The 26,228-nt window shown below is 37.9% G+C and overlaps 2 protein-coding genes across 2 annotated transcripts in view; one reads left to right on the top strand and one right to left on the bottom strand.

The window, feature by feature from the left end:
- The window catches only part of TRPC5 (transient receptor potential cation channel subfamily C member 5), a gene marked incomplete at both ends in the record, with an annotated part of 154,452 nt that overhangs the window by 101,262 nt on the left and 26,962 nt on the right, over window positions 1-26,228 (bottom strand). Inside the window, one exon of the mRNA XM_080718693.1 lies at window positions 19,190-19,711. Coding sequence (XP_080574819.1) covers window positions 19,190-19,711 — 522 coding nt within the window. The remainder of the gene's footprint in view (window positions 1-19,189; window positions 19,712-26,228) is intronic.
- Window positions 6,030-6,362, top strand: TRPC5OS (TRPC5 opposite strand; the record flags this gene model as incomplete). Its single annotated transcript, XM_080719077.1, has 1 exon — window positions 6,030-6,362. One exon carries the CDS (start codon window positions 6,030-6,032, stop codon window positions 6,360-6,362), a length of 333 nt encoding a protein of 110 aa, XP_080575203.1.

Here is a 26,228-nt window from a genome sequence, read left to right as displayed (position 1 = left end):
ATTTATTCTGCATATATCTATTTCAGAGATCAAAAGTAGAGACATTAGTAAACAGGAACTTAGGATATTTAGCAAAATAAAAAATAAAAAGGTTTCAGTGGTAAAGCACCCTTGGTTCAATCTCCAGTACCACAAAAACTAAAAAAGGGACCATATACTCGTCCTATATAGTTTCATGGATGATCACATGGCCTTAATGTGATTTTAATATTTATCTATGCTTTTTGTATCTTTCCTTTTTACTAGCACTTTCTAACTACAGGCACTCTGGGAACAAGATTATGTAAGAGTGAAGATAATAAAATCATTATCCTAAGGGGACTTATGGCCTTTTATCCACTTAGTTAGCTGACCAGTATGGCTATATTGTATTCGCGTTGATATTCTAACAGTGGTTCTTATTATTCTAGTGATCTTGAAGTCCTCAGTGCATGATAAGACAGATAGTTCATAGTATAATAGTCTGAGCAGAGGGCCAAAAGTCTGAAAAATCAGTTTCTTACCCTTGTTCTCTTATTAGCCAGATGTGTAATCTCGGCAAGTCCTTCCTGGGGTTTTGGTTGCTTAGTTGTAAAATAGGAATAATTCTTGGGCACAGGATTGTTGTTAACGTATGTGAATGCATGTGAAGTTATAATTATCAGAAGAAAGAAACTATAAAACACTGGAATGAGCTACCGAGAGTGATTATGGAATTGTATTTTGAAGAATTTGAGAACAGAAAGCTCCATCCTTTGGCAGACGGACAGGAGACAGCATGTTTGCAGACAGAAGGAAGAACTATATGATCTCTAATCTTCTTCCCAGTTGGCAATATGAATGAATCTTGCTCTCTTGGCAAGCTGGCATTTGCCATGGAAACAGAGAAGGGGCCATGAGCGATGCCGTGATCTGCACTTGCCAAATTTCTGAGAGTTCTTCCTAAAGTTCAGGCTAGGATGGTTAAGGGGGGACTTTTTTATACTGGGGATTGAACTGAGGAGCATTTCTACCTCTGGTCAATACCCCAATCTCTTTTTAACTTTTAATCTTGAAACAAGGATCTCACTAAGTTGAAGAAGATCTCAATAAGTTGCTGAGGTTGGCTGTGAACCTCCCATCCTCCTATCTCAGCCTCCCAAGTACGGGAATTATAAGTGTGCACCACTACCCCTTGCTTCCTTTTCTTTCTTGTCCAAATGATTCATATGGGAATACTTGAAAATCTGAACTAATTTGGGTGAAGTCACATTAGACAAAGAGTAATGGGCCTTCATTATTCTGCCTCAATGAACTTGTCAATTACATCCCAAGTGGATGTTTCCAAGGAATAATTGATTAATGTTTTATAAAATCTTTTTATCCATGCCAAGTGGGGGGCTTTCTATATGTAGCTAGCAGTGTATCATAGGCAAAGGCAATGGGTATCCCATGGTATATTAGTTTCTGCCATCTCAGAAGTGGTAAATGTGTAGCCGTAGTCCTGCCAGAGCTCAGTACCAGACAAATGAAGTGTTTCAAAGTGAGAGGGAGTTAGACTAGGAGGATTTGCTAACCCCCAGGAATGCCCTATTGTCTTTGATTATTCTCAGGTCTCCTAAAAAGGTCATGTATGAACTGAAATCCAGACAGCTTGTCCCCTCACACCTGTATCCAAGTTCAAAATCATCATCTAAAGTTGGTTCTGTCCATGAGATGAGCTGTATCCCTGGTACTTTCTTTCAGTTTTTGTAATACCTGCATCACTGACTTGCAGGGATCACTAGTCAGCAGCCAGGACGCACCACACACTGTTTCCAGGATCTTGGAAGTTCTCCAGCACAATTTTTATCAGCTAGCATCTGTTACATGCTCACTAAGTACCAGGCACCATTCTAAACTCCTTTTATGTATTAACACATGTAATTCTCGTGACTGTTTTTATCCACATTTTATGGATGAAGAAACTGATGGAAAGAGCAGTTGAACAACTTTCTAGTTAGTAAGTGGTAAAGTTAGAATGTAGACATATGTCTGTTTGACATCATATCCTACCCTTATAACCTCTTGCATAATTTTACTGTCTGCTGTCTCCCAACAAACACAACTCTCTTTTTTACTCCTCCTGGAAATCTGAGAGAAGACTTGAAAGTAGAACCCCTTCTTTTCTGTTACCCTGAAGTCCTGCTTTTATTTTCCATATTTTAGACTATATTTTCTGTACTAGTAATATCTAAGAGCCAAAAATGTTTCTAGAAGCATTACATCTTTTTTTCAGATTCCCTCGGGGCATTTTACAGCAAGCAGCCAAGGTACTGGGACAATCTGTGTGAGGTCCCACCAAGCCAAGATGAGGTGGCTGTCTTCAAATTTGAACAGTGTTTTGTGGAAAATATATCTGTCTAGGAATATAACTAGAAGATTTTTTCCAAAATGGTTGTTTTTATGTAGGGACTAAATTGTTTTCCTGAAGGGTAGTTAAGAGTCTGTGCTTCTTTCTGCAGCAATGAGTACATTTGCAGGAGGAAAGAAATTCAGTAAAACTTGCTTTAAATTGACCAGAAGGATATTTCCTACTCCCCCTTAATTCAGTTTCTGTTTTGAATTTTTCATATATTTCCAAGAAGAGGCCATGTTTAGCTCTTCAGCTGCACAATTCTTTCTCTTTTTTTTCTTGATAAATTAAAGATGGTTCATGGGGATTTTAAATGTCAGATCCTATAACAGGCAAATGCCTTATTGCACACCGTTTTTCTTTAAAGGCAAAGATTTGTAACTTAAAAAAAAGACTTTAAAGAGTAAATCCTCTTGCTTTGTTCATAGTATTCCTCCAGAAATGTTCCTGCTATGTCAAAATGATCAAATTTGCCCTTTGGGGATGAATCCTTTGATGTTTACTCAGAGGTAGGGAAGGGAAAGAGAAGTTATATATGTCTAGAGGTGTTTTTTTTAAACAATACAGATTAAATTCATGTATCCAAATGGTACTGCAGCACAAGAGAGGGCAGAATATGAAAAAAATCCTATTCATAAGCAAGAAACTGGCACTTGTACTTACCAAAGGCACATTTTAATCTCTCCCACATAACTGTCTCTGTTCCCCTTGGATATGAACTAATTTACCTTGCCTATGCAGAGGATCTTATCAAGTATAAACATAGCCCCAAAGGATTTGGATTCCTTTGCTCCTTTTCTCTCCCACTGTTAGGCACTTATTGCCAGATTTCTAGTTAGAAACAGCACAAAATAGCAGTGTAGGACTTTCAGCTAAAATAAAAATGTTGACTTTTGATTAGTTGTTCTGATGATAATGCCACGAGAAAGATCCGAAAAAATAAAAAATAATAAAACAAAAATTGAAGGTATGGCATATGCCTCCAAAATACACAAATTTTAAAGATAAAGATCAATTACTTGTCTTTTATATACATAATTGCAGCAAGATATAGAATATTCTCAGTACCTCAAAAATCTTTCCTTATATCCCTTTCCAGTCAATAGCTCCCTTTTCAAAGATAATCAACCTATTCACATCTGGTTTATAGATTCATGTGCCTGTTCTGGAATTTCATATGATGGAATTATTATACAGTAATTTATGCATCTTTTACATTATTTTGCATGCATTCTGGTAGATATTTGCACTGCTTTAATTTTGTTATATACTTACGAGTACAATAACAGGTTCATAGGACAGAGGTATATTTAGTTTTAGTAGATACTGCCATTCATATTGACTTTTAAAGCTTTTACATATGAAAGAGATGTACAGTATTTATCCTTCTGTGTTTTATATTTATAATATAGACCCTCCAGTTTTGTTCTTTTTAAAGTTATTTGGTTATACTAAGTACTTTTTATATCCTTATGCATTTTTGAATCATTTCATCTAAAGTACTTTTTGAGAGTGGTTTTGATCTTATTCATTATCTTCTCTCTGTCTCTCTAACTTCAAAATCTAGGTAACCTTTTGAGGCAGAGACCAGAATGTTTGTGGCAGTATCCCTCCTAGGATGGATTTAGTTCTGAAGTACTGGGGAACTGTGAGAAATTCACCCTGATTTCCCTGCCCAGGAACTATTCTAGGTCTCAACTGATTTCAGGTAAGAAAAACTAGACTTGTATGTCTCAAGTTTACAACCCATTATGATACCCTTCTGTATTACTGAAAATTACACTGATCTTTCCTTTTTCTCAGTAGAGCCCTCTGCTTCAGAGACAAGCAGTATCTTAAACCTGTGCCTAGAATTAGCAAACACCACAGGGAAGAGAAAATACTCAAGACTGTCCACTCACTTAGGAAAGGCTTTCTGCTCACAGAAATTTTAATGCATTGTCTTTGTTTTTACACCTGTTTTTTAGTTGTGGTCAGAGTATTCACATCCTATCTGACAGTGGAAGTCCAGATCACTTTATAGGAACAGACTTAACCCTCTCATCCATCCCAGCCCTAGTAGTTTTAAGAGTGTTTAGGTCAATTCAGTAAACCAGAGGAAGAGCAGATAATGGACACACCCTGAGTCATAGATGATATGGATCCTATGAGGGATGATCCAGGTCTTTCTATCCCTCTGCCTGAGTCACATTCAACTTAGAATTCAGTCCATCTCTAGGGACAGAAAATGAGATTCATGTTTTTAGTTCTATTCCTCTTTAGAATAATGAGATGTCAGCTTTGGCTCTACTAAGACATACTTGCTCCTGAAATTTGTAGCCTCTGACATAGAATTTTGAGAAGTAGATCTGGATTTCCAGCTCTCCATCTTTGCTTATCATGCACAAGTTATTTAATCCCTCTATTTTTTCTATATACAACTTCATAGAGTTATTTTATTATCGATATTAAATATATAAATACACAAAATGGTTTTTATAGCACTTGATATGTAATATTTTTCCATAAATCTGAGTGTTTATTAGGATAATTACTTATGGGAAGAAAATGTCGAAGGTAAATTATCCTGGGATAATCCTTAGATTATTTTGAACCCAGGGACCCTCTAAGTTTGAATCCCACTCAAAGCCTTTTAAAGACAGAGTTAATTGAGAGACCTTGAGAGAGGATGTATCCTTCCTCAATAGAAATGTACAAGAGAGATAAAGTGTATACACATTTTTTTCTCAAACTTCCCAACAAGAGATTAAAAACCATAAGAAATTCTAAGGGAAGAAAGGAAGTAGATTATTTTAAGTCTATAAAAAGATAAAAAGGAGCCAGGCGTTTTGGTCCACTCTTGTAATCCCCGTGCTTGGGAGGCAGAGACAGGAGGATCACGCAGGTTCAAAGCCAGCCTTGCTGGCTTAAGAGAGCCTGTTTCCAAATAAAAAGTATAAAATAGGTCTGGGAGTGTAGCCCGGAGGTAGAAGGGTTTCCAGGAACCCCAGTACCACCAAAAAAAGAAAGAAAGAAAAAGAAGAAAGAAAGAAAGAAAGGAGAATATCCCTATTCAACTATTCAACTCTGTGGATAACTCTTTTTGTGTGTGGGTCTGGGGATGGAACCCAGGGGCATATGACCTGCAAGCTACACCCCCTGCCCTATTTTTTTATTCTTTATTTTGAAACCGGGTCTTACTGAGTTGCAGAGGGCCTCACTAAGTAGCTGAGGCTGTCCGCAAACTTCAGTTCTCCAGTCTCAGCCTCCAGAATGCTGAGATTATAAGCGTGCGCCACCACGCCCAGCTTGGATAAATCTTGATAGGGGTAGCATGTAGCCAGAACCTAATGTATGGACAAAGGGCCTAGAATACTAATCTATATTTCTCTTTTTATTATTAGATCAGCTTTGCTGTTTTCTCTCGGCTGTGACAATCTCCCTGGTTATCATTATCATCGTAGTTCACGAGTACAAACTAATATATTTAAATTTTGTAGGAGACTCACCAGCATCCTAAATTCCTGTAGTACCACTTGCTTTGTTCTATATTTGATCATAATCATATCTACATACTCATTTCTCACATAAACCAACCAAAAGAAAACATTGCCAATCCCATAATATCCATTACCATAAAAAGTTGATTTGCTATAGTTTTTAGTATTATTTTATCTGTTGAGAAGAGTATTTAGACATGGATCCTGGATCAATCCCTGTCCTGGTTGGTCGACTTGTTGACTGTGTAGCTCAGTTAATAACAATAGCTCGAGAGCTTTTACATCTTATTTCACAACACCATCAAGTTCCTCCTGGAGAAGAAAATGATGGAGCAGAAGAGAGAGGAGCAGATGCATCTCCTCCTGAGGAAGCTTCACTACCAGATCTCGCTGATCTTTCCGACTTAGAATCAATATTGTCTCTGAAAGATGAAGACCTCATCCTTGACATAGATCAGGCTATGTTAGACATCGATGAATTATATGAAGATGTACTCTCTGATGTAAAGGATGATGGAAGAAGTGAGTGAGACCCAATTTGCCCTCACCAACATATGAGAATTGATCATTTTTCTGTTTCAAATATATTCTGATTTTTCTGAACATGAGCAATGCAAGTTTTCTCCTGATTATACAAGTTTTAATTGTTAATAATTAATAGTACAAGTAAGATTCAGTTGCCTTCTAGCAAAGACTTGTCTCTTTTTTAATTTTAATTTTTTTGTGATTCTGGAGTGTGAATCCAGGATTGTTTATTCGAGTTTACACCCTTAACCATTTTATTTTATTTTATATTATTTTATTTTATATTATTTTATTTTATTTTACTCTTGGTATACTAGGGATTGAGCCCAGGGCACTCTAGCACTGACTATACTTCCAGCTATTTTTTAAAAATTTTGTAACAGGATCTCACTAAGCTGACAAGGCTAGCCTTGAACTTGCAATCCTCCTGTCTCAGCCTCCCAAGTACTGGGAAATAATTTGTAAAAACAAAGTATGTTATAGCAAACTAAGGGAAATACATCTGAAAGAATAGCATCTACCAGATAATAAAACTGCAGAAATTTTTTCAGATGAGTGTTGCCAGGAAGAAACTTAGGACAAGCTTGGAAAAATATATATTTTCTTGGGCATGATTAAATTTAAAATGAATAGCTAGTAGGATTATTACAGTGGACGTTATCCAACTTCAACCTAGCAATATTTAATATTGACAGGCAAGTATAGTAATTAATGCAAACAACATGTTGACTGTATTTAGCCACAGTAATTGGGGAAAAGGTAATAGCTAAGGAACTCCTACATGAAAGCAGAAACAGTCTAAATAAATGCACTAGAAATTAAGTGACGACAACACAATTTTTGTTCTTACATTTAGTAAGAACACTTAGAAGAAAAATTACAAAGGGACTAGGTAAGAGATGAAACCAGTTCTTTAATTAAAAGTCAAGGGCCAGCCAGGGAAGATACACACATCCATGGGGAACTTTGACTTTAGGAAATTGGACTTTTTATGTCAAAATAAAACTCAAAACACAAATACATGTACAACATCAGGAAACTTATCCATATATAAACTACTAGTCTCTATAAACTCTTTTTTGTAAGAAATTTATCTCTATCCTCAAACATGATAGGTACCAAAGAGTAGTTTTTCTAAGTAGAACTCTAGAATATGGACTTCATAATAATTCTATGGCAGATTTTTGTGAGATTGTTGAAACTCTTAGTATCTTACAAGAGAACTGTAAGCAGCCACACCAACTTAATCTTGTCATCAAAATAACATCAAGTGAATCTTGTAAGACCACTCCAGACCCTGAAACAAGATACAGACTTAAACTAGCCTACACTCCTTGGCAGTCACAGTAGGAAGGTGCCATAACCTCATATTACATGAAAATGGTTAGCTTTTTTTTTTCTTTTGGTACTGGGGATGTACCCCAGGGGCATTGTATCTCTGAGATACACCCCCAGCCCTATTTTTTAGTCTCTTTATTTTTTTTATTTTTTTTTTATTTTTTTGGTGGTACTGGGGTTCCTGGAAGCCCTTCTACCTCCGGGCTACACTCCCAGACCTATTTTTACATTTTCATTTTTGGAAACAGGGTCTCCTAAGCCAGCGCGCGCAGCTGGCTTCCAACCTGCGCGATCCTCCTGTCTCCGCCTCCCAAGCGCGGGGATTACAAGCGTGTGCCACCACGCCCGGCAGTTTCTTTATTTTTGAAACAGAGTCTCACTGATTTATGAAGGGCCTCCCTAAGTAGCTAAGGCTGTCTGCAAACTGTGATCCTCCAGTCTTGGCCTCCCAAATGCTGGGATCACAAGTGTGGGCCACCACGCATGGCCAGCTAGACTCTTGATTACCTGGATCACCTTAAAAGATTTTTACTATAATGGCACATTGGGACTATAGAAAGTACATTTCAGTATTTGCTTTGATTGTATGATTGAGTAGATGGGCTTAAAAACTGTTAAGACCTAACCCTACTCCAAGGAAGGGATTAGAGTATTAAGTATGTTTACTATATGAAACAGAGCTAGAAATAGAGTTAATAGCAATAAGAAATAAGTTTAGTATATAAGAAATTAGTTAGGAACAAGAATTAGTGGAGACAGTGAGCTAAGAATATTAACAAATTGTTAAAAGTTATATAGCTGTTTAAAAGCCCAAAGCCATCGTATGTAGTTAATTCCTAACCAGGCTTATGAACCAACCAATTTTTGTCTGATACAAAGGCCAACCCTAAGATGTTGATAGAAATAGCTGGTTGGCAGTAGACATAGGTATTGTGCCTGAAAATTTAATTAGAGGGAGAAATATTAACTACCTTAGTCTACTAAATAGTTACCTGTGATTGAAATTCTTGTATCTCTTCTAAGAGAATGGACAAAGTAGCTGGTGACTTATTTAACCCTTTTCTGACTCATTTTGACACCAGTGTCAAAGACAGTTCTTGTATAGCATTGGACAGGTTTAAAGTTGCTAAAACTAAGGTGGATAGGCTGGTAAATAGCAGTGAAGTAGTAGCACAAGCCTTTATCATTATGTGCTTTAGCAAAAGTATGTGGGCACTCATGATTATATTCTTGCATTCTATGTTTGGTGATTACTTCCAATTATAATGTAATTATTTATCTTTGTTATTAACCATTGATCCAGCAATTTTATTGTTTTATTTAAAGAGGTTTTAACTAATAAAATTTAATTCACAAATCAAATAACTGTGTCTGGTGATGATTTTAGAATATACTAAATGGGCATAAAAGATCCCAATTCAACAGAAGATGGTATTTTATAATCAGACAGAATGTTTATCAGGAGTCTGAAATAATACTTTTGACTTGTCAAATGATATATAACAAATCTGAACAGAGTCCTTTATAACTTGTAAAATAAAGGTTACAATTTTTCTCCTTACTGTAAATGGTAATAAACAAATGAAACAATATGGGTTTTAAAGTCTTTGGTATATCTGACAATAGGACAGAATATATGAAATATGGAATTTTTAAGAATAGCTGAAAAAGTCTATGTTAATACTCAGAAGTCCATGTTATAAAGATTATCCAATAGTTTTATACCTGTTTTCTAAATCATTAACATTTTCTTATTCTACTTCATGTCAATGTTATAGTTTGGAATAGGCTTTTGTTTCATTCTTTGGAGCTAAATTTTTCACAAAATTAAATCCTTTCAGGGAGTCTATTTGAGTTCTAGTAGAAATAATAATAAAAAAACAATGAAAAAGCCCTTCAGAAAATAAGTTATATCCCATTTAAGGTTAAGATTTTGTTCTTGTGGGGGGTTATGTAACGTTGAACATTAGTAACCCACCATAATCCAAATAAATTTTTATAATTTTTTTTACATCTAGGAACTCTTCTTTCTCCAGGCCACATTTAAAAATTGTTTTCCTTCTTTCAATATAATGCTCAGAAAGTTTACAAGGCAACCAACAAAAAAAATCTCTAACAAAAGTGAAAATAACTCCTAGTTCCCAAAGATATTTGGGAATTGTTTGTATTGAGAGATGCAACTATTCATTGGTCTCAAATGTTAAATTTCTTCAGGTTCATAAAGAATTCTTGAAAGTTATCACCATTGTATTGTGGAAGAATGGGATTATATTCAAGCAAGGTTAAAAAAAGCACTGATAAATTTATTCCAGGACACAAATTTATCTTAAAGATTGAAAAATGCTGAAAACATCTTAGGAGGCATATTTTTCTTTAACACAAGGATTAGTGTAAGGAGGAGTAGGGGGCAACAATTATGAAACATGATTTTAATTTTTCAGGTTTCTTTGACCAAAGATGTCATTTGACTACTTGAAGCTTGCCATTTTGATTGGGGTTAGATGGAATCTCAGTGTAGTTTTTATTTGCATCTCCCTGATTGCTAATCATGTTGAACATTTTTCATGTATCTGTTGGCCATTTTTACCTTTTATTTTGTGGAGTTCAATTCAGTTGTCCATTTCTTGACTGGGTTATTGTTTTTTAGTGTAAAGTTGTAAGTTCTTTGTATATTCTAAATATTAATCCTCTATCAGAGGGATAACTGGCAAAGATCTCCCATTGTGTGACTTTCTTTTTAGACTCTTGATGGTTTCCTTTGATGTGCACAAACTTTTTGGTTTAATGCCATCCCACTTATTGAATCTTGTTTTCATTTTCTGAGCTTTGGGAGTCTTGTTGAGGAAGTCTTTACCAGTGCCTGTATGTTGGAGTGTTGAACCTATGCTTTCCTCTAGTAGCTTCACAGTCTCTGGCCTAACTTCAGGTCTTTGATGCATCTCAATTTGACTCTTGTGCAGAGTGAGAGGTAAGGGTTTAGTTTCATTTCTACAAATGGATAGCCAGTTTTCTCAACACCATTAGTTGAAAAAGCTGTCTTTTCTCCAACATATGTATCTGGCACCTTTGTCAAAAATCAATTGGCTACAAGAAGTCAAATAACAATAAATGTTGGCAAGGATGTGGGGAAACAGTAGCCCTTCTACATGCAAACTAGCTCAGCCACTATAGAGATCAGTGTGGGAATTCCTCAGAAAACTGGAAATGGATCTAACATATGAACTGGCTATAACACTCCTAGGTATCTTTCCAAAGGTGCCCAAATCAGAGAACTACAGTAATATATGCATACCCACATATCCACATTCATAGCAGCACAATTTATAGTAGCCAAATTATGGAACCAATCTAGATTTCCATCAACAAATTTATGGGAAATATACCCAATGAAATTCTACACAGCAATAATGAAGAACAAAATTATGTCATTTGCAAGAAAATGGAAGGACCTGGATAACATTATCTTAAGTGAGATTAACCAGTCACAGAAAGTGAAGCATCATATGTTTTCTCAAATATGCGCAAGCTAGGGAGTAATTGGGACACCAGAGGGACTTCAGATAATGGAGGTGAAATCCCAATGGAGACACGGAGGTAGTCTAAGGGAAGGGGAGGGGGGAGACTGAGGTTCATTAATTGAAATATTACTATCCAATGTGTACATATGTGAATATACCAACATCAATCTCAGTACTTTGTATTGGGAAGGGGGGAAATGGGGAGCGCTATGTGCATGTGTTTCATTATCAACATGATTTACATTATGATGTGAGAATATAATGCACCAATTAAAGCAAATTAAAAATTAAAAGGCTTCTACAAAATTAAAAAAGATGTCATTACCATAATATGTTGTTGAAAGCAAACAAATACACTTGTCTTTAGATTATGAGAAATTCTGGCAATATTAATCATTTTTAATAGTTTTATTCTTACTTGAATTTGAGGAAACATGGCCTTTCCTGAAACTGTATCTTATAAATTTTTAATGCTGTTAATCTCCTAACTACAAGCTTTGGACATCAGCTATTATGTTGGAGCTCATTTTTAGAGAAAAAACTATTGTCAATGTTTTATGGAGTACAGCTTCTTACTTTAAAATTTTAAGAGGCATCATCTATCTGAAATTTAAGGTGAAGATGGACTTATCTTTGGGTCCTTTTTCCTGGTACAGGAGTCCCTCATACTCCTTCCCAAGTATCAATTTGTGCTGGTATTTCTTCATTTATCCCAGTTGGGATCATATCATGTCATCAGGGATGGCACTAAAGAGTAAAAGAGTGGCACTTCTGCTTTGTCTAATTTCTTTTTTTCTTTTTCTTTTTCTTTCTTTCTTTTTTTTTGCAGGTCTGGGATGGAATCCAGGGGCATTCTACCTCCAAGCTACATCCCGGTCCAATTTTTTATTCTTTATTTTGAAACAGGGTCTCACTGAGTTGCAAAAGGCCTCACTAAGTAGCTGAGGCTGTTCTTAAGCCATGATCCTCCTGTCTCAGCCTCCTGAATGCTGGGATTACAAGTGTGCACCATCACACCTGGCTGTCCTGTTTCTGATTATATACACTGAGGAAAAATCCTACCTGTCATTGAAGATAAAACCTCATGGTCCATGGAACCAAGTAGAAAATACCTTTTCCCTTTTAGCTCAGTCGTCCCATTCCCACCTAGAGATCATTTCTCTTTGAATAATTCTGGCCCTGGAAGATAGTTTTAGTCTATTCACTTACTAGCCTTGTTCAGGACCTAAAGGTCTTCTGGAAAAACTGTCCTTTTAAAAATGTCTCTTAGCTGGTGTGGTGACATAAACCTATAATCCTAGTACTTGGATGGCTGAGACAGAAGGATTGCAGGTCCAGGACCAGCCTTAGCAACCTAGTATGATATTTCAAATTTTTAAAAATCTCAAAAAAAGGGCTGAAGTGTAGCTTGGAGGAAGAATGCTCCTGGATTCTATCCTAGTACCAAAACCAAAAAATTGGTGATAATATATATTGTATATGATAAAATAAAGGATCAACATCATGGCCTTTTAAGTGTTTGTGTTTTTTATAACTTTTCATTTAGTTAGTTTTCTATTGGTGCATTGTAGTTACACATCTTAATGAGGGTACAAGATGGTAAAGGCATACATGCACATATTTATTTAGTCCTTACCCAATCCCCACCCTATTCCCCCCTCTTCCTCTTTATCATGTTTAGCTTAATGATTGACTTTGATATGTTTGTGAATGTACATCATATACATTAGGGTATTTCCTTCCCCCTTCCTTCCAGTCCTCTCAGGTTACCTTATTTGTTCATCTATGGTTTCTCCTTCATCTAGAGTTCCTCCTATAAGAGCAGTATTTATGTTCCCCTGTTCTAGAGACTAGATTATAAATATTTATTGGACAGACTTAGTCTGCTTCCTTAGATCAGGGACTTTTAAGATATAAGTTCTCATGGACAGCTGAATTATTGGAACCTCAATAACACGAAGGATTGTATTTCCTACCAAACACACTAAAGTTACAATTGCAAAAATACCCCCAAACAAGATTATTATTTATTCGGGAAAGTGAGAGTATTTGGCTTTATTCTAGACACATGGATTGAATAGATATGAATTAAAAACTGTACCCATTTTGAGGCTCAGTGGAAACATATAAAAAAAAACTGTAATTCACAAAATGGGAAGGATCACAGGGGTTTATTTTTTACAGTGAAAATGAAATTACAATTCAGAAAGAATTTATAAAGTTTGATGAGTATCAATGATGTTTTACATTTCTAAGGCAATGCCTTCAGTGTACAAAGCATAATATATATATGAATTCCAAAGCCCAACTTGCTAATCTGTGTGACTTTTCTTGAAGAAAAACTAACTAGGCTAAATTGATCTATTGATGACTAATCTCAGAAAATCTGGAGCAAAATATGCAAGTCTCAAAATGATTCTGAAATCTCTGGCGATGAATTTTTTGTGTGTGTGACCAGGGGTGCTCTACCTTTGAGCTACATCTCCAGCCCTATTTTATTTTATTTTATTTTGAAACAGGGTAGAATATTGACCTCTAATCTTTGAGACTTCTCATTTTCCTTTGTACTTGGATTATAGGCATATTATGCCATACTCAGCTCTGGCTATAATTTAAAATTTGAGTCATATTTAGGTTTGTGTAGCTTTGTGAAAGTATATTCTTTATTAGGAAATTATTGGCATTGAAGCTGAGTCACTCATATCTACTAAGAACTGGACTTGGAGTTTGATATATTCTGACTGAAATGAATTAGTTTATTAAACATAAAGATTCTCATTTATTTAACCCACAATGATCAGTGAATAGCAACAAGCTTAAAACTTTTTTGATTTTTGCATAAATATAGTACTTTTTGGCTTGCTTTTGTATTACTGATGAATATCTGCAATCAATATTTAAAAGTATGACTTTGCCAGTCTTGTAAAAATAATGTGGTCTCCCAAGTATGAAACAAAATACATGGGTTCACTATTAAAAGAAAAGTGGACACTTCAAAATTACACATCTTCGCCAGGCGTGGTGCTTGTAATCCCCGGGCTTGGGAGGCGGAGACAGGAGGATCGCGCTGGTTCGAAGCCAGCCTCGCTGGCTTAAGAGACTCTGTTTCCACATAAAAATGTTAAAAATAGGTCTGAAAGTGTAGCCCGTGGGAGTGTAGCCCGGAGGTAGAAGGGCTTCCAGGAACCCCAGTACCACCAAAAAAAAAAAAAAAAAAAAAAGAAAGGATAAAAAATAGGTCTGGGAGTGTAGCCCGGAGGTAGAAGGGTTTCTAGGAACCCCAGTACCACCAACCCCCCCCCCCAAAAACAACAACAACAACAACAACAATAACAACAACAACAACCAAATAACACATCTTCAAAAATGAATCCTAGTATCTGGACATGATGATGCATGCTAGTAATCCTAGTTCTTTGGAGGCAGAGACAGGAGGATCATGGGTTTTAGCAGCCTCAGTAACATAAAGAGACTGAGCAATCTAGAAAGACCTTGTTTCATAACAAAAAGTAAAAAAGGGCTGGGAGTGTATCTCAGAAGTAGAATGTTCCTGGGTTTAATTCCCCATTACACATACAGATACACACACACACACACACACACACACACACACACACACACTCACATCCTAGTGATGGTGGTTGCATAACATAAGTGTACTAAATGCCACTAAATTGTAAATGTAAAAATGGTTAAAATCACACATTTTATATAATATATGTTTAACTGCAATAAAAAATAGCTCCTTCCACTTTAGTGTATACACAACTGGCCCCAAGAAATAATATTTGAATCTCTGATACATAATTAAGAGAGCAAAGAGAAATATAATCCCATGACACAATTAGATTAGCATAATGAGAGTTAAGAAATATATGAGCAGATAGTAACATAAGGACTCTAGATAACAGCGACAATAAGAAAAATTATGAAATAAAAACAGAGGGGGCAAATTTCAGTTCAGTAAAAGGACTGAAACAAAGAGGAAAAGCATGATGAGAAGGTTAATGAGTGTTAGAGGGTAGTGAATGTAGAAGCCAAGGGTGAGTTCATGGTCCTATGAGAGTGAGAAACTCATCAGGGTGTCTTCCAAATAGGGCAAGAACTATAACTGGTACCTGAAGATTGAAAGAGCAGAAGAGATTAAGTCATAAAGTAGTTGGAAGATGATCCAATCATTTACAGAATGATAGGATATTGGAGTAAAATTACTTGAAAATAAATACTTTTCCTATTTGGGGGGTAAAGAAATTTTATGAAATTTATCTCCTATCCAATGCCATTTTCATTCAAATGCCCAATAAATGCATGAAAAAATGCTCAACATCATTGGCAATCAGAGAGATGCAAATCAAAACTACCCTGAGATTTCACCTAACTCCAACTAGAATGGCCATCATTCAAAACACAAACAACAACAGATGCTGGCGAGGATATGGAGAAGTGGGAACTCTAAGACATTGTTGGTGGGATTGCAAATTAGTGCAACCACTTTGGAAAACAGTACGGAGAATCCTCAGAAGAATGGGAACAAATCTACCATTTGATCCAGCAATACCACTTCTGGGTATCTACCCAAAAGATAGGAAACCAAACTTCCAAACTAATGCATGTGTATCTATGTTCATAGCTGCACAATTCACTATAGCCAAACTATGGAAATAGCCAAGATGTCCATCAACAGATGAATGGATAACAAAACTGTGGGATATGTACACAATGGAATTTTACTCAGTGATAAAGAAAAACACAATTACATCATTTATAGGGAAATGGATGGAACTGGAGGACGTCATGCTAAGTGAGATTAGTCAATCACAAAAAATAAAAATCAGATGTGTTCCCTAATATATGAATGCTAAGGAGAAATCGGTAACAGGAGGAACTCTAGTTGAAGAAGGAGATCCTATAGAGGAGCAAATAAGGCGACCTGAGGGGATGGGAGGGAGAAAGAGGAAACTCTCTAAAGCATATGATGTACTTAAACAAATATATCAAAGTCAATCACTAAGCCAAGTGTGGGAAGGAGTGATAGGGAGGGAATAGGATAGGGATTGGTAAAAGCTAATTGGGTAATGTGTGCATGTATGTCTACACAAGTCTTTTATTCTATTAAGATGAATGACTGCAATGCATAAATAAAATTTAAAAAAATTTTAAAAATAATTAAAATGAAAAATAATAATATTCTAAATTTATATATATATATATATATATATATATATATATATATATATATATATATATATCTTTCCCATGGTACTGGGGATTATATATAACTTTCCCATGGTACTGGGGATTGAACTCTGGGACATTCTATCTCTGAGCTACACTCCCAGGCCTATTTTATATGTTTATTTTGAAACAGGTTCTCACGAAGTTGCAAAGGGCTTCGCAAGGTGTATGAGGCTGCCTGCAAACCTGTGATCCTCCTGTGTCGGCCTTCCAAGTAGTAGGATTGCAAATATGTGTCACCACACTTGGCTTGCCCTTTTTAATGGTCTCTCTAAGTTGCTGAGGGTCTTACTTAGTTTCTGAGGCTGGCCTCAAACCCGCAATCCTCCTATTTCAGCTTCACAAGTACTGGGCTTACAGGCCAGTGATATCTGTTTTAAAATTATTCTGTTCCCATTAACCATTCTGATACTTTTATCAATTCATGTTCTGAAAATACATGTTATGTTTTTCTCACAGTATTCTAACAATGTATGTAAAGTAAAAAAAATACTGAAAATGTGGTATACATCATTAATGCAAATATATAGTATAGATATCACAGAATAGAAAAATCAATTAGATCCTACAGTGCATTACTTAACACAGTAACTGATACTATGGAGGGCCATGAGAGAGAGGGAGGCAGGGAGGGGTAAGATGGGGCAGATCCTGGCTATGTATACTGTCTGTGATTTTAATGCACACAATCAGACCACATACCATGGGTCCTCCATGCATGACAGTGAAAACCAATACTAACAGGAGGCTGTATTTGTCACAATATGACTCTATGTTCATATGCATCTTATCCATTTTACTTTAATCTTTAAATTTCTGTAGAGACATAAATGCTCCTGTTACTATCCTTAATAATTTATTTATTTTTGTGGTGTGTACTTAGGGATTGAACCCAGGGATATTTTATCTCTTAGTTATATCCTATCCCTTTTTATTTATTTTTTACCTTGAGATAGGGCCTCATTAATTTGCTGAGGGTATTGCTAAGTTGTTGAGGCTGGCCTCGAACCTGCAATCCTCCTGTCTCAACTTCTCATGTCCTGGGATTACAAGTGTGGGCCATCATGCCCAGCACTGTCTCTAGTTTTTAGAAAAGTGAGGTTAAGTTACATAGAGCAAGTTAGCAGCACCAAAGTATATGGATAGAGAGACTCAGGGGTGAGCATCTTCATTTACCACCTCCATTGTTCCTTTGTCATTTGTATTCCCTTCAAAATTTCTTTTGTGCTTGTTTTGGCCTCATTTCAAAGGCATAGTGTGTGTGTGTGTGTGTGTGTGTGTGTGTGTGTGTGTGTAGTGTGTGAGACAAAGAGAGAGAGAGAGCAAGAGAGAGAGGGAAAGAGCAAGAATATGAAAAGAATAAAAATGAACAGATAGTGAAATTTGCCTGAGGGCCTGGATATAGGAAGGGATAGCATTACCATAAGGGTAACTGTTCATTACCCTTCAGCTAGCAGGTACGTCCTGGTGGCACCTGTTTGACATGAGGCAGCAGGGAAGAAAGATGGAAATGGACATTAAAGTACTTCCTGGGACTAAAGGTGAAGCTCAGTGGTAAAGCATGCCCACCACGCTTGAGGCCCTGGATTTGATCTCCAGTGCAGCAGAACCAAACACAAACACAAAACCAAAACCATTTCCTGCATCATGCATTGAGCACTAGCTTTTCTCTTTTATCTCCCAAAATAGCCCTATGGGGTAGAGAAGCTATTGTCATCTCCATTTTATAAATGAGAAAACTAAAGCCCTGAGGACTTCAGTCATTTTTCTCAGGTCACACAGATAGTAAGTGGGAATTCTTCCTCAGTTGCTCCGTACCATAGCCACTGCTCTTTCTGTGGCACCACGCTACCTCTTTAACGAGATAAATCAGGTTCACTAGGAAGTTCCTTCAAAATTTTGGATAAGGCGGCCCAGAACAGCACTTGCTACATTGTAAATCTGGTATAGCCAGAAAGCAAAGTCTTTCCTGTGATCTGCTTGAACTGGCTTCCCTCAGAAGAGATGGACCCAGCCAGGTGAGGTGGCACACTCCAGTAATCCCAGTACTTTGAAGGCTGAGACAGGAGAATCACAGGTTCAAGGTCCACTTTACCAACTTAGTGAAACCCTCAGAAACTTAGCAAGACCCTGTCTCAAAAAAATAGTGCTAGTATATAGCTCAGAGGTAGAATGCCCCTAGGTTCAGCCTTCAGTACAAAAAAAAAGGTGAATCTTAACAGTTTAAAGGCCACACCTTGCCAATGTTGTTCCAGCCTTCTACAAACTACAAACACTGAGTATGACACATATCTTAGCCTTCTCCATGTTAAGGGCCTGCCAGGGACTCAGCTGTGTCAATAATAACCAGCATCTGGACCTGAAACGTGTGATCACTGGCTTGTTGTAGTATGTGGGGTCGTAGCCTTTGCTATTTGCTTTCATAGAACATGTTTCTTCAGGGTACTTAGTTTATGGTTATATATTTCCTAAAGTGATCATACACTTCATCTTTACCACTAGCTTATATGCTTCAAGAAGATAGGGCCAGTGATTGTCATCTGTCTTCCAATGTGCTCAATAAGCAACTGTTGAATGTATGAATGTTTTCCCATTGAGAAATCCAGTGACTACTTTCTCTGTTCATAAAGAAAGTATACAGAATCCATTTTGACTATTCATTTGTTACAAGTCTTCTGCTCTGCTTCTCTGAACTCTGGAGACATTAAGCTTCCCTGAAAGCAGAGATGGTCTCAGCTTACCTCTTTCTGGTGGTATTTGATTGCCACCTTCAGCTTGGCCAAGTCATGGTACTTCTGGGGATCAAGCTCTTCGCTGTGGTCATCTCGATGGTTGAGGATGATTTCCAGTTCCCGGGAGCTCCGAGCTTGGTCCAACAGGTCCTTGGCAAAGAGTTTGCACTGCTGAGAGAGCTCTTCATACTCAGCCTTGAACTCATTCTCCACCTTGCTGAGTTCCTTGAGCTCCCAGCCCAGGCGGAAGGCAGTGAGGATGGGGTCCTCACTTGATAAGGCAATGAGTGAGGGGCTTGCCAAAGCTTTGTAGATATTCAGTCTGGAGCGAGAATGGCGCAGGCTGTCTACCTCAGAACTAGACACACACTCCACACAGTTGCAACGGATCTGGTGGGGCCGTGGGATTGTTACCCGTTTTTGGACAAGAAGTTTGATGATTTCGTAGTTGTTGGTATGGGCAGCCAGCATGATGGGAGTGATATCTGGGGTGAACTCAGAGAACTGGGTGTCCATCATCAGCGTGGGGACCTAGATACAAGAAATGAGAAACACAGAAGGGTAGAATTAAAATTTAGAGAGTAAAGGAACACAGAGACCATCCAATGATAATTCAGGAACTGTGATCTCTGGTCACTTTTTCTTACCATTTTCTCATAATTTCTTACCAGAATAGATAATATTCATGCTTGTTGTATGGCAGGTACTATTCTAAGTACATTGCATGTATTTACTCATTTTCTATCCACAACAACCTTGTGAGGGAAATATTCTCTCCATATAAAGTAGCTGAGACAGAGAAGGTTAAAGAACATACCTGAGGTTACAAAGTTTGTTTTTTGCACTGGAAATTGATCCCAGGGCCACTTTACCACCCAGCACACCCCAAAATGTTCTTTCTTTCTTTCTTTCTTTCTTTCTTTCTTTCTTTATCTTTCTTTCTTGTGATACTACGGGTGGAGCCCTCAGGGCTATACTACCAGACCTATTTTATATTTTATTTGGAAACAGGGTCTCACTAAGTTGCTGAGAGCCTTACTAAGTAGTTGAGGCTGGCTTTGAACCTGTGCGATCCTCCTGTCTCAGCCTCCCAAGTGCGGGGATTACAAGCGTGCGCCACCACGCCCAGCTTTATTCTTTATTTTGAAATAGGGTCTCACTGAGTTGTGGAGGGCCTTACTAAGACATGAGGCTGTCTGTGAACCATGATCCTCCCATCTCAGCCTCCTAAATGCTTGGATTACAAACATGCACCACCACTCGAGGCTCCCAAGCCTTTAAAAAAATAGGATCTCACTTTGTTACTGCTTACTGGCCTTGAATCTGTGCTCTTCCTGTCTCAGCCTCTCAAGTACTGGGAATACAGGTATATACCACCAGGCTCAGCTCAGTTACATAATTTTTAGTAGCCAAGCCAATATTCAAACCCAGGCCAGATGACTCTAGAGACTGGTTCTTAAATTGTGTTATTACAATAGGTCCAGGTCTGTCTAAGACAGAATAAGGGAAACATAAATTGTTACTGACCTTCTGGAGATTAGTTGGGTAAATCAGACTTATATAAAGTTGGTAATAATACTTATCAGTATGTACTTAGTTCCAGATGAGCTGCACAGACTGCAAGAATATTTGTTTGAAAGCTTAAAGGCAACCAGTCATCTTAAGGGCTGTGCAAACTAGAATAATCCCTGGTGGCTTCCTTTATATGATTACAATGATTATGTTTGTATATGGGATTTCAGGTAATGAGAAATAAAGGCAAGGCAGGGCTCATTCAACTTCTTCCGAGTCCCAGGAAGGTAGAGAATTCATTGTCAGGAAAAAACAGGAATTCCAGGCTTGGGGGATGAGGTTACTAATAAAAAATACTTTTGATAAAATTGCTATTTCTGTGATGCTTTGTTTGGCGTAAATGTCCCTAGATTTAAAAAGCGTGGAGTTCTTTAGATATGTAAGAGCACTTTCGGGGTTGCATGCAGAGCCTGATCATTAAAATTTTAAAATATTTCAATTATTATTTTGCTACTAGAGATTGAATCCAGGGTTATTCTGCTGCCAATCTATACCCTCAACTCTTTTAATTTTTTATTTTGAAGCAGGGTCTCACTAGGTTGCTGAGAGTCTTGCTACATTGCTGAAGTTGTTCTCAAAACTGTGATCATCCAGTCTCAGATTCCAAACTACTGAGACTACAAGCATGTGCCACCACTTAGAGTTCAACAATTTTTTTTTCTGTTTGTGGTGGCACAAGCCTATAGTGCTTGGGAGGTTGAGACAGGAGGATTGCAAGTTGGAGGCCATTTTCAGAAACTTAGTGAGATCCTGATTCAAAGTAAAAATGCACTGGAGGTTTAGCTCTGCAGTAGAGGGCCCCTAGTTTCCATCCTGAGTGCCACAACAGCAACAAAAAAGTGTCTTTTGTGACCCAGCTCATTCTGTTTTCAGACCAATGAAGAAATGTAGGCAACTCATTATATCCACGGAAGAGCCTAATTGCGGTAGGATCCAGAGCTAGAGTAGAAGGATGAGAATAGTCAGAGAAAGCGTTAGGGAGGATTCTAGCTGAGTATTCAAAGCATAGATAGGATTCCAGAAGACTAGGAAATACTGATTTCATAACATTTAAGGAAATAAAAAGTTCCAAATACTCATTTTAATTGGGAAGAACATAACATGGATAATTGCAATTCTCACAAAATAGAGGAATAAAGTTATAATCAATAGTTTATTTTTATTCTCAAAATTTTTTAAGAAAAATAAAACAACCCACAGTTACTGACAATCTAAGCAAAGGATGAGTTACTGTATTTTTTTTTTTTGGTTGTTGTTGTCGTTGCCATTTGTGCCTCCCTCCCACCTGGCATGAGGAATTCCTAATCAGGGAAGTGGCCAGAAGACCGGATGGGAGAAAGGTGGAGGAGAAGTTTGCAAAAACCCTGTTTTCTTCAGAGTGCTTACAGGAGGCCTGGATAGTGGAAAGCAGGCTGCACACTGGTCATCAATTGCTGGGACGGAACAGCAAGTAAACATTGTTAAACATTTAGAAGGAACAGCCACAAACAAAACAGCTGGAAGTGAGCAACTTGGCTCATAAAGTAAATTGGACACAGGAAAGAATAATTTCTGAAATTAACATAAGCCTACAGGCTAAGGAAGAAGTAGGTCTGAGTGGGCCTGGAAATGAACATAAACACAATCGGCATAAAGCCTGGAGTTGAGAGAGATGGTAAGTGAGCCATTTGTCACAGTCTGCTCAGGAAGAAAAGAGCTCAGATCTGAGAAATCTGTGGTTTCTTTGGGTAGGGGCATTGCTCTATCTCTGTCACCACGGAAGGGTGTTGAGGGAGAGGTGTAGGGGGAAGATAAGCTATAGCACCAGCTTCCCTGGGTTACACTGAAGGTCCTGTCAGCTTTTTACCAGGCTGCTAATCCTGTCCTCTCTTCCCTTCCTTGCTTTTTCTTCCCTCCCTCCCTTTCTATCTTGGATTGAACCTAGGGGCATTCTACCTCTAAGCCATGCTGCTACACCTCCTTTTCTTTTCTTTTCTTTTCTTTCTTTCTTTTTTCTTTTGCAGTACTGGGGAAGGAACCCAGGAGAATTCTACCTCCGAGCCATGTCCTCAGCCCTATCTTTTATTCTTTATTTTGAAACAGGGTCTCACTGAGCCATGTCCTCAGCCTTATTTTTTATTCTTTATTTTGAAACAGGGTCTCACTGAGCTGCAAAGGGCCTCACTAAGTAGTAGCTGAGGCTGGCTGCAAACCATGGTCCTCCTGTCTCAGCCTCTCAAATGTTAGGATTACAAGCGTGTGCCATCGCACAGGACTCTTATTATCTATTTTGAAAGAGTGTCTAAGTTTCTGAGGGTCTTGCTAAATTGCGGAAACTGTTCTGAAACCTGCAATCCTCCTGTATCAGCCCTCCCAAGTACTGAGATTACAGGCACACCTAGCTTTTTTGTACTTTTCTTGCTAGTTTCCTTTCTTCTGTTAATGTTGTCAGGCCTGTCTACAACATGAAGAAGTACCCATGAACATTTCTTGGTTCCACTTGTGTCATGGAGCTGGAAGATTTCTGTCTATATCTAGAATATGAACTGTTTCTGGAGCTGTCTGATTCTGTTTTCCAATAGGAATTTTCTGATTCTCCATGTAGTTTTCTGATACTTAACATCACAGAGGAAATATTTTCAAAAGATAACTTGTCTGCAGTGACCAACCATGCCCTCCTGCCCAGACAGCCTTTTCTCCTCCAGTCAGCGCTGTCACTCAACTCATTCATTCCTCTCTGTGTATATCCTTGTGGAGTCCCATAAAGGGAATGGCTCTGCTCCATTTCTCTGCCAGTCAAAGGATCACTGCAAGCTATAGCTTTTACAATAGCTTTTCTTCCTAAATTTGCATCCATCCTTGCTGCCCATCCAAATATTATGTACACTGGGTTATACCCAAGACAATCACTTTTCTGATGCTTCTTACACTATTCTCTATTTCATACATGTACTTCTTGTCTCCTCAATAAATTCAGGACATCTGTCCCAAAACACAGATCTGTTTCAGTCTGTTCTCATTTCTCCTACATTGCCTAGCTCAGTGATAAAAACAAAGCACACATTCATCAAAAAGGAATAACATTGCCTATTCTCAAATTAAGACATTGACTCTCTTGTTTACAAATCCAACTCCCACATTCTTGGTCAGTGTAAGCTATTTTCCCTGGGCCTTTTCTCTCCATGTTCATCTGAGAAGGTAGACATCTCAAAACTCAAAGGAGAGTTATCAGTCTGGCTCTAGAGGAAAAGTGAGACAGTTCTTGTGTGTCATTTTTCACAATTCTAGTGCTTCAGTATGGATACTGGTCCATAGAACACAGATGTCTACTCTAATCTCCTCTGTGTCTTCCTGCTCTCATCATGCTGCATGATTTTCCTTGTGCAGGGAACATGGACTGTCAGGATTACTAACATAAAGTTCTACAATGAGGGTCAAATATTTCTGATAATAATCTGGACTTCATGAGATGTCTACAACAGGTGCTAGTTGGGTAACAGGTAACAGAAATGAGATGGGGGTAGGTGCATATGCATAAATATACTGGATGAGTAAATGGTAGGAACTGTTAAACTGCAAGAGCCCCTCTCAAAGGGTGCAGCTGCTGTTCAGTTCCAGCAAATTGTTGCTTTTGTAAGGGCTAATTGGGTGATGTGTGCATGTTTGTCTCCACCATCTTGCATCCCATCAAGATGTATGAATACAATGCACCAATAAAAATTTAACAAAAAGAAGCAAATGCAGGCAAGACACTTAGAATGGTGACTGGCACATAGTTAGCCCTCAATAAATACCTGCCATAGCAGGTATTAACAACAATCAGTAAAAAAAAAAAAAGAAGTCAGAAATATGGAAATAATGGATTTGCAGTTAAAATGTCTTAAAGTTTAAAATGCTGGAATAAAAAAGATTAAGGACAGTGTGTAGGCCAAACCAAATACATATATGAGGCAAATCTGGCTTGAGTGAGCCAGTTTGTGACACTTGTGAGACTAAGGAGGGAATGTAAAAGAAGTTGGACTTTTAGGGAGAGACCAAATTATAAAAGGACTTGTATGCCATCAAGGCACTTAGTTGTCTTCTGTTGACTATGGGAAGTGATTGAAGACACTTAAACATGAGAATGGCATAGTTTAATTTTTTTTTGTACTGGAGATTAAACCTAAGGGTGTTCTCCTCTGAGCTATGCCACCAGGACCTCAGGTTTGAAACAGTGTCTTACTAAGTTGCTGAGAAAGTCCCTTAGTTGTTGAATCTGACCTCAAATCTACAATCCTCCTATCTCAGCCTCCCAAGTACTAGGATTACAGGCATATTCTGCTGAGACCTGACTGATGAGTATTTTACAAAGATCAGTTTGGCCAAAGTGTGGGAAACAGGTGGTGGTAATTGTTATGATAAATGTTTAACAAGCAGCTGCACACTAAAGGAAAACAAAAGATCCTGATTTATAGTGCTCGCCAATTTCTGTGGCATTACTACCCCTGCCCCAATTTTAAGCAACCAGTATGACATTGTGGAACACAGAGTTGGGAAGAGGAGCAGACACCCAGCTCTTATCAGCTAGTGGGAGCCAGCTCCAGCATACTGTTGGATGAGTTTGGGGATGATAAGACTAGTGAAAAAATATCAGTGAGTTCAGGTGAATAGCTGGTGAAGACCTTAACAATATTGATGCTTAAGATGGGAAAAAATTAGATGTTAAGACATTCTTTGGCTGCAGCAGATATGGAAAGAACAAATCAAGGATGCTGGGGTTCTAGATTGCATACCTAGTTGAACAGTGCTGTCTCAGGTATAGGGAATTTTTTGTGGAACTGGGAATTGAACCCAGGGGCATTCTACCTTGGAGCTACACCCTCAGCCCTATTTTTATTTATGTATTTATTTATTATTACTATTTTTGCAGAACTGGAGATGGAACCCAGGGACATTCTACTTCCAGGCTACACCCCCAGCCCTATTTTCTATTCTTTATTTTGAAACAGGGTCTTACTGAGTTGCAAAGGGCCTCACTAAGGAGCCGAGGCTGTCCACAAACCACAGCTCTCCTATCTCAGCCTCCCAAATGCTGGGACTATAAGCATGTGCCACCACGCCCAGCTCCTATTTTTTTTTTTTTATTTTAAAACCTGGTCTCACTAAGTTCTGGAGGGCCTCACTGTCTCAGACTCCCAAGTACTGGAATTATAAGCATGCACCACCATGTCTAGCATGTATAGGGTCTTTAAATGTTCAGTTTGGGACATATTGGGTTTGAAGTCCTTACTGAAATAGCAGCTGTGTGGTGGTTCACACCTGTAATCACAACACTTGGCAGGTTGAGATAGGAGGATCACAGATAGTTTCAAGGCCTGCCTCAGCAACTCAGTGAGACCCTTAGCAACTTGGCAAGGCCCTGGACAACTTAGTGAGACCCTGTTTTAAAAAATGTGCTGGCAGCTGTAACTCAGTGGTAAAATGTTTTGGAGGACAATTGCCAATACCACAGAAGAAA

Source organism: Muscardinus avellanarius (assembly GCF_963383645.1).
Source record: "Muscardinus avellanarius genome assembly, chromosome: X".
In the NCBI taxonomy this organism is placed as follows: domain Eukaryota; kingdom Metazoa; phylum Chordata; class Mammalia; order Rodentia; family Gliridae; genus Muscardinus; species Muscardinus avellanarius.
Note: the sequence above shows the minus strand (reverse complement) of the source record. Positions and strands in the feature narration are given on the sequence as shown.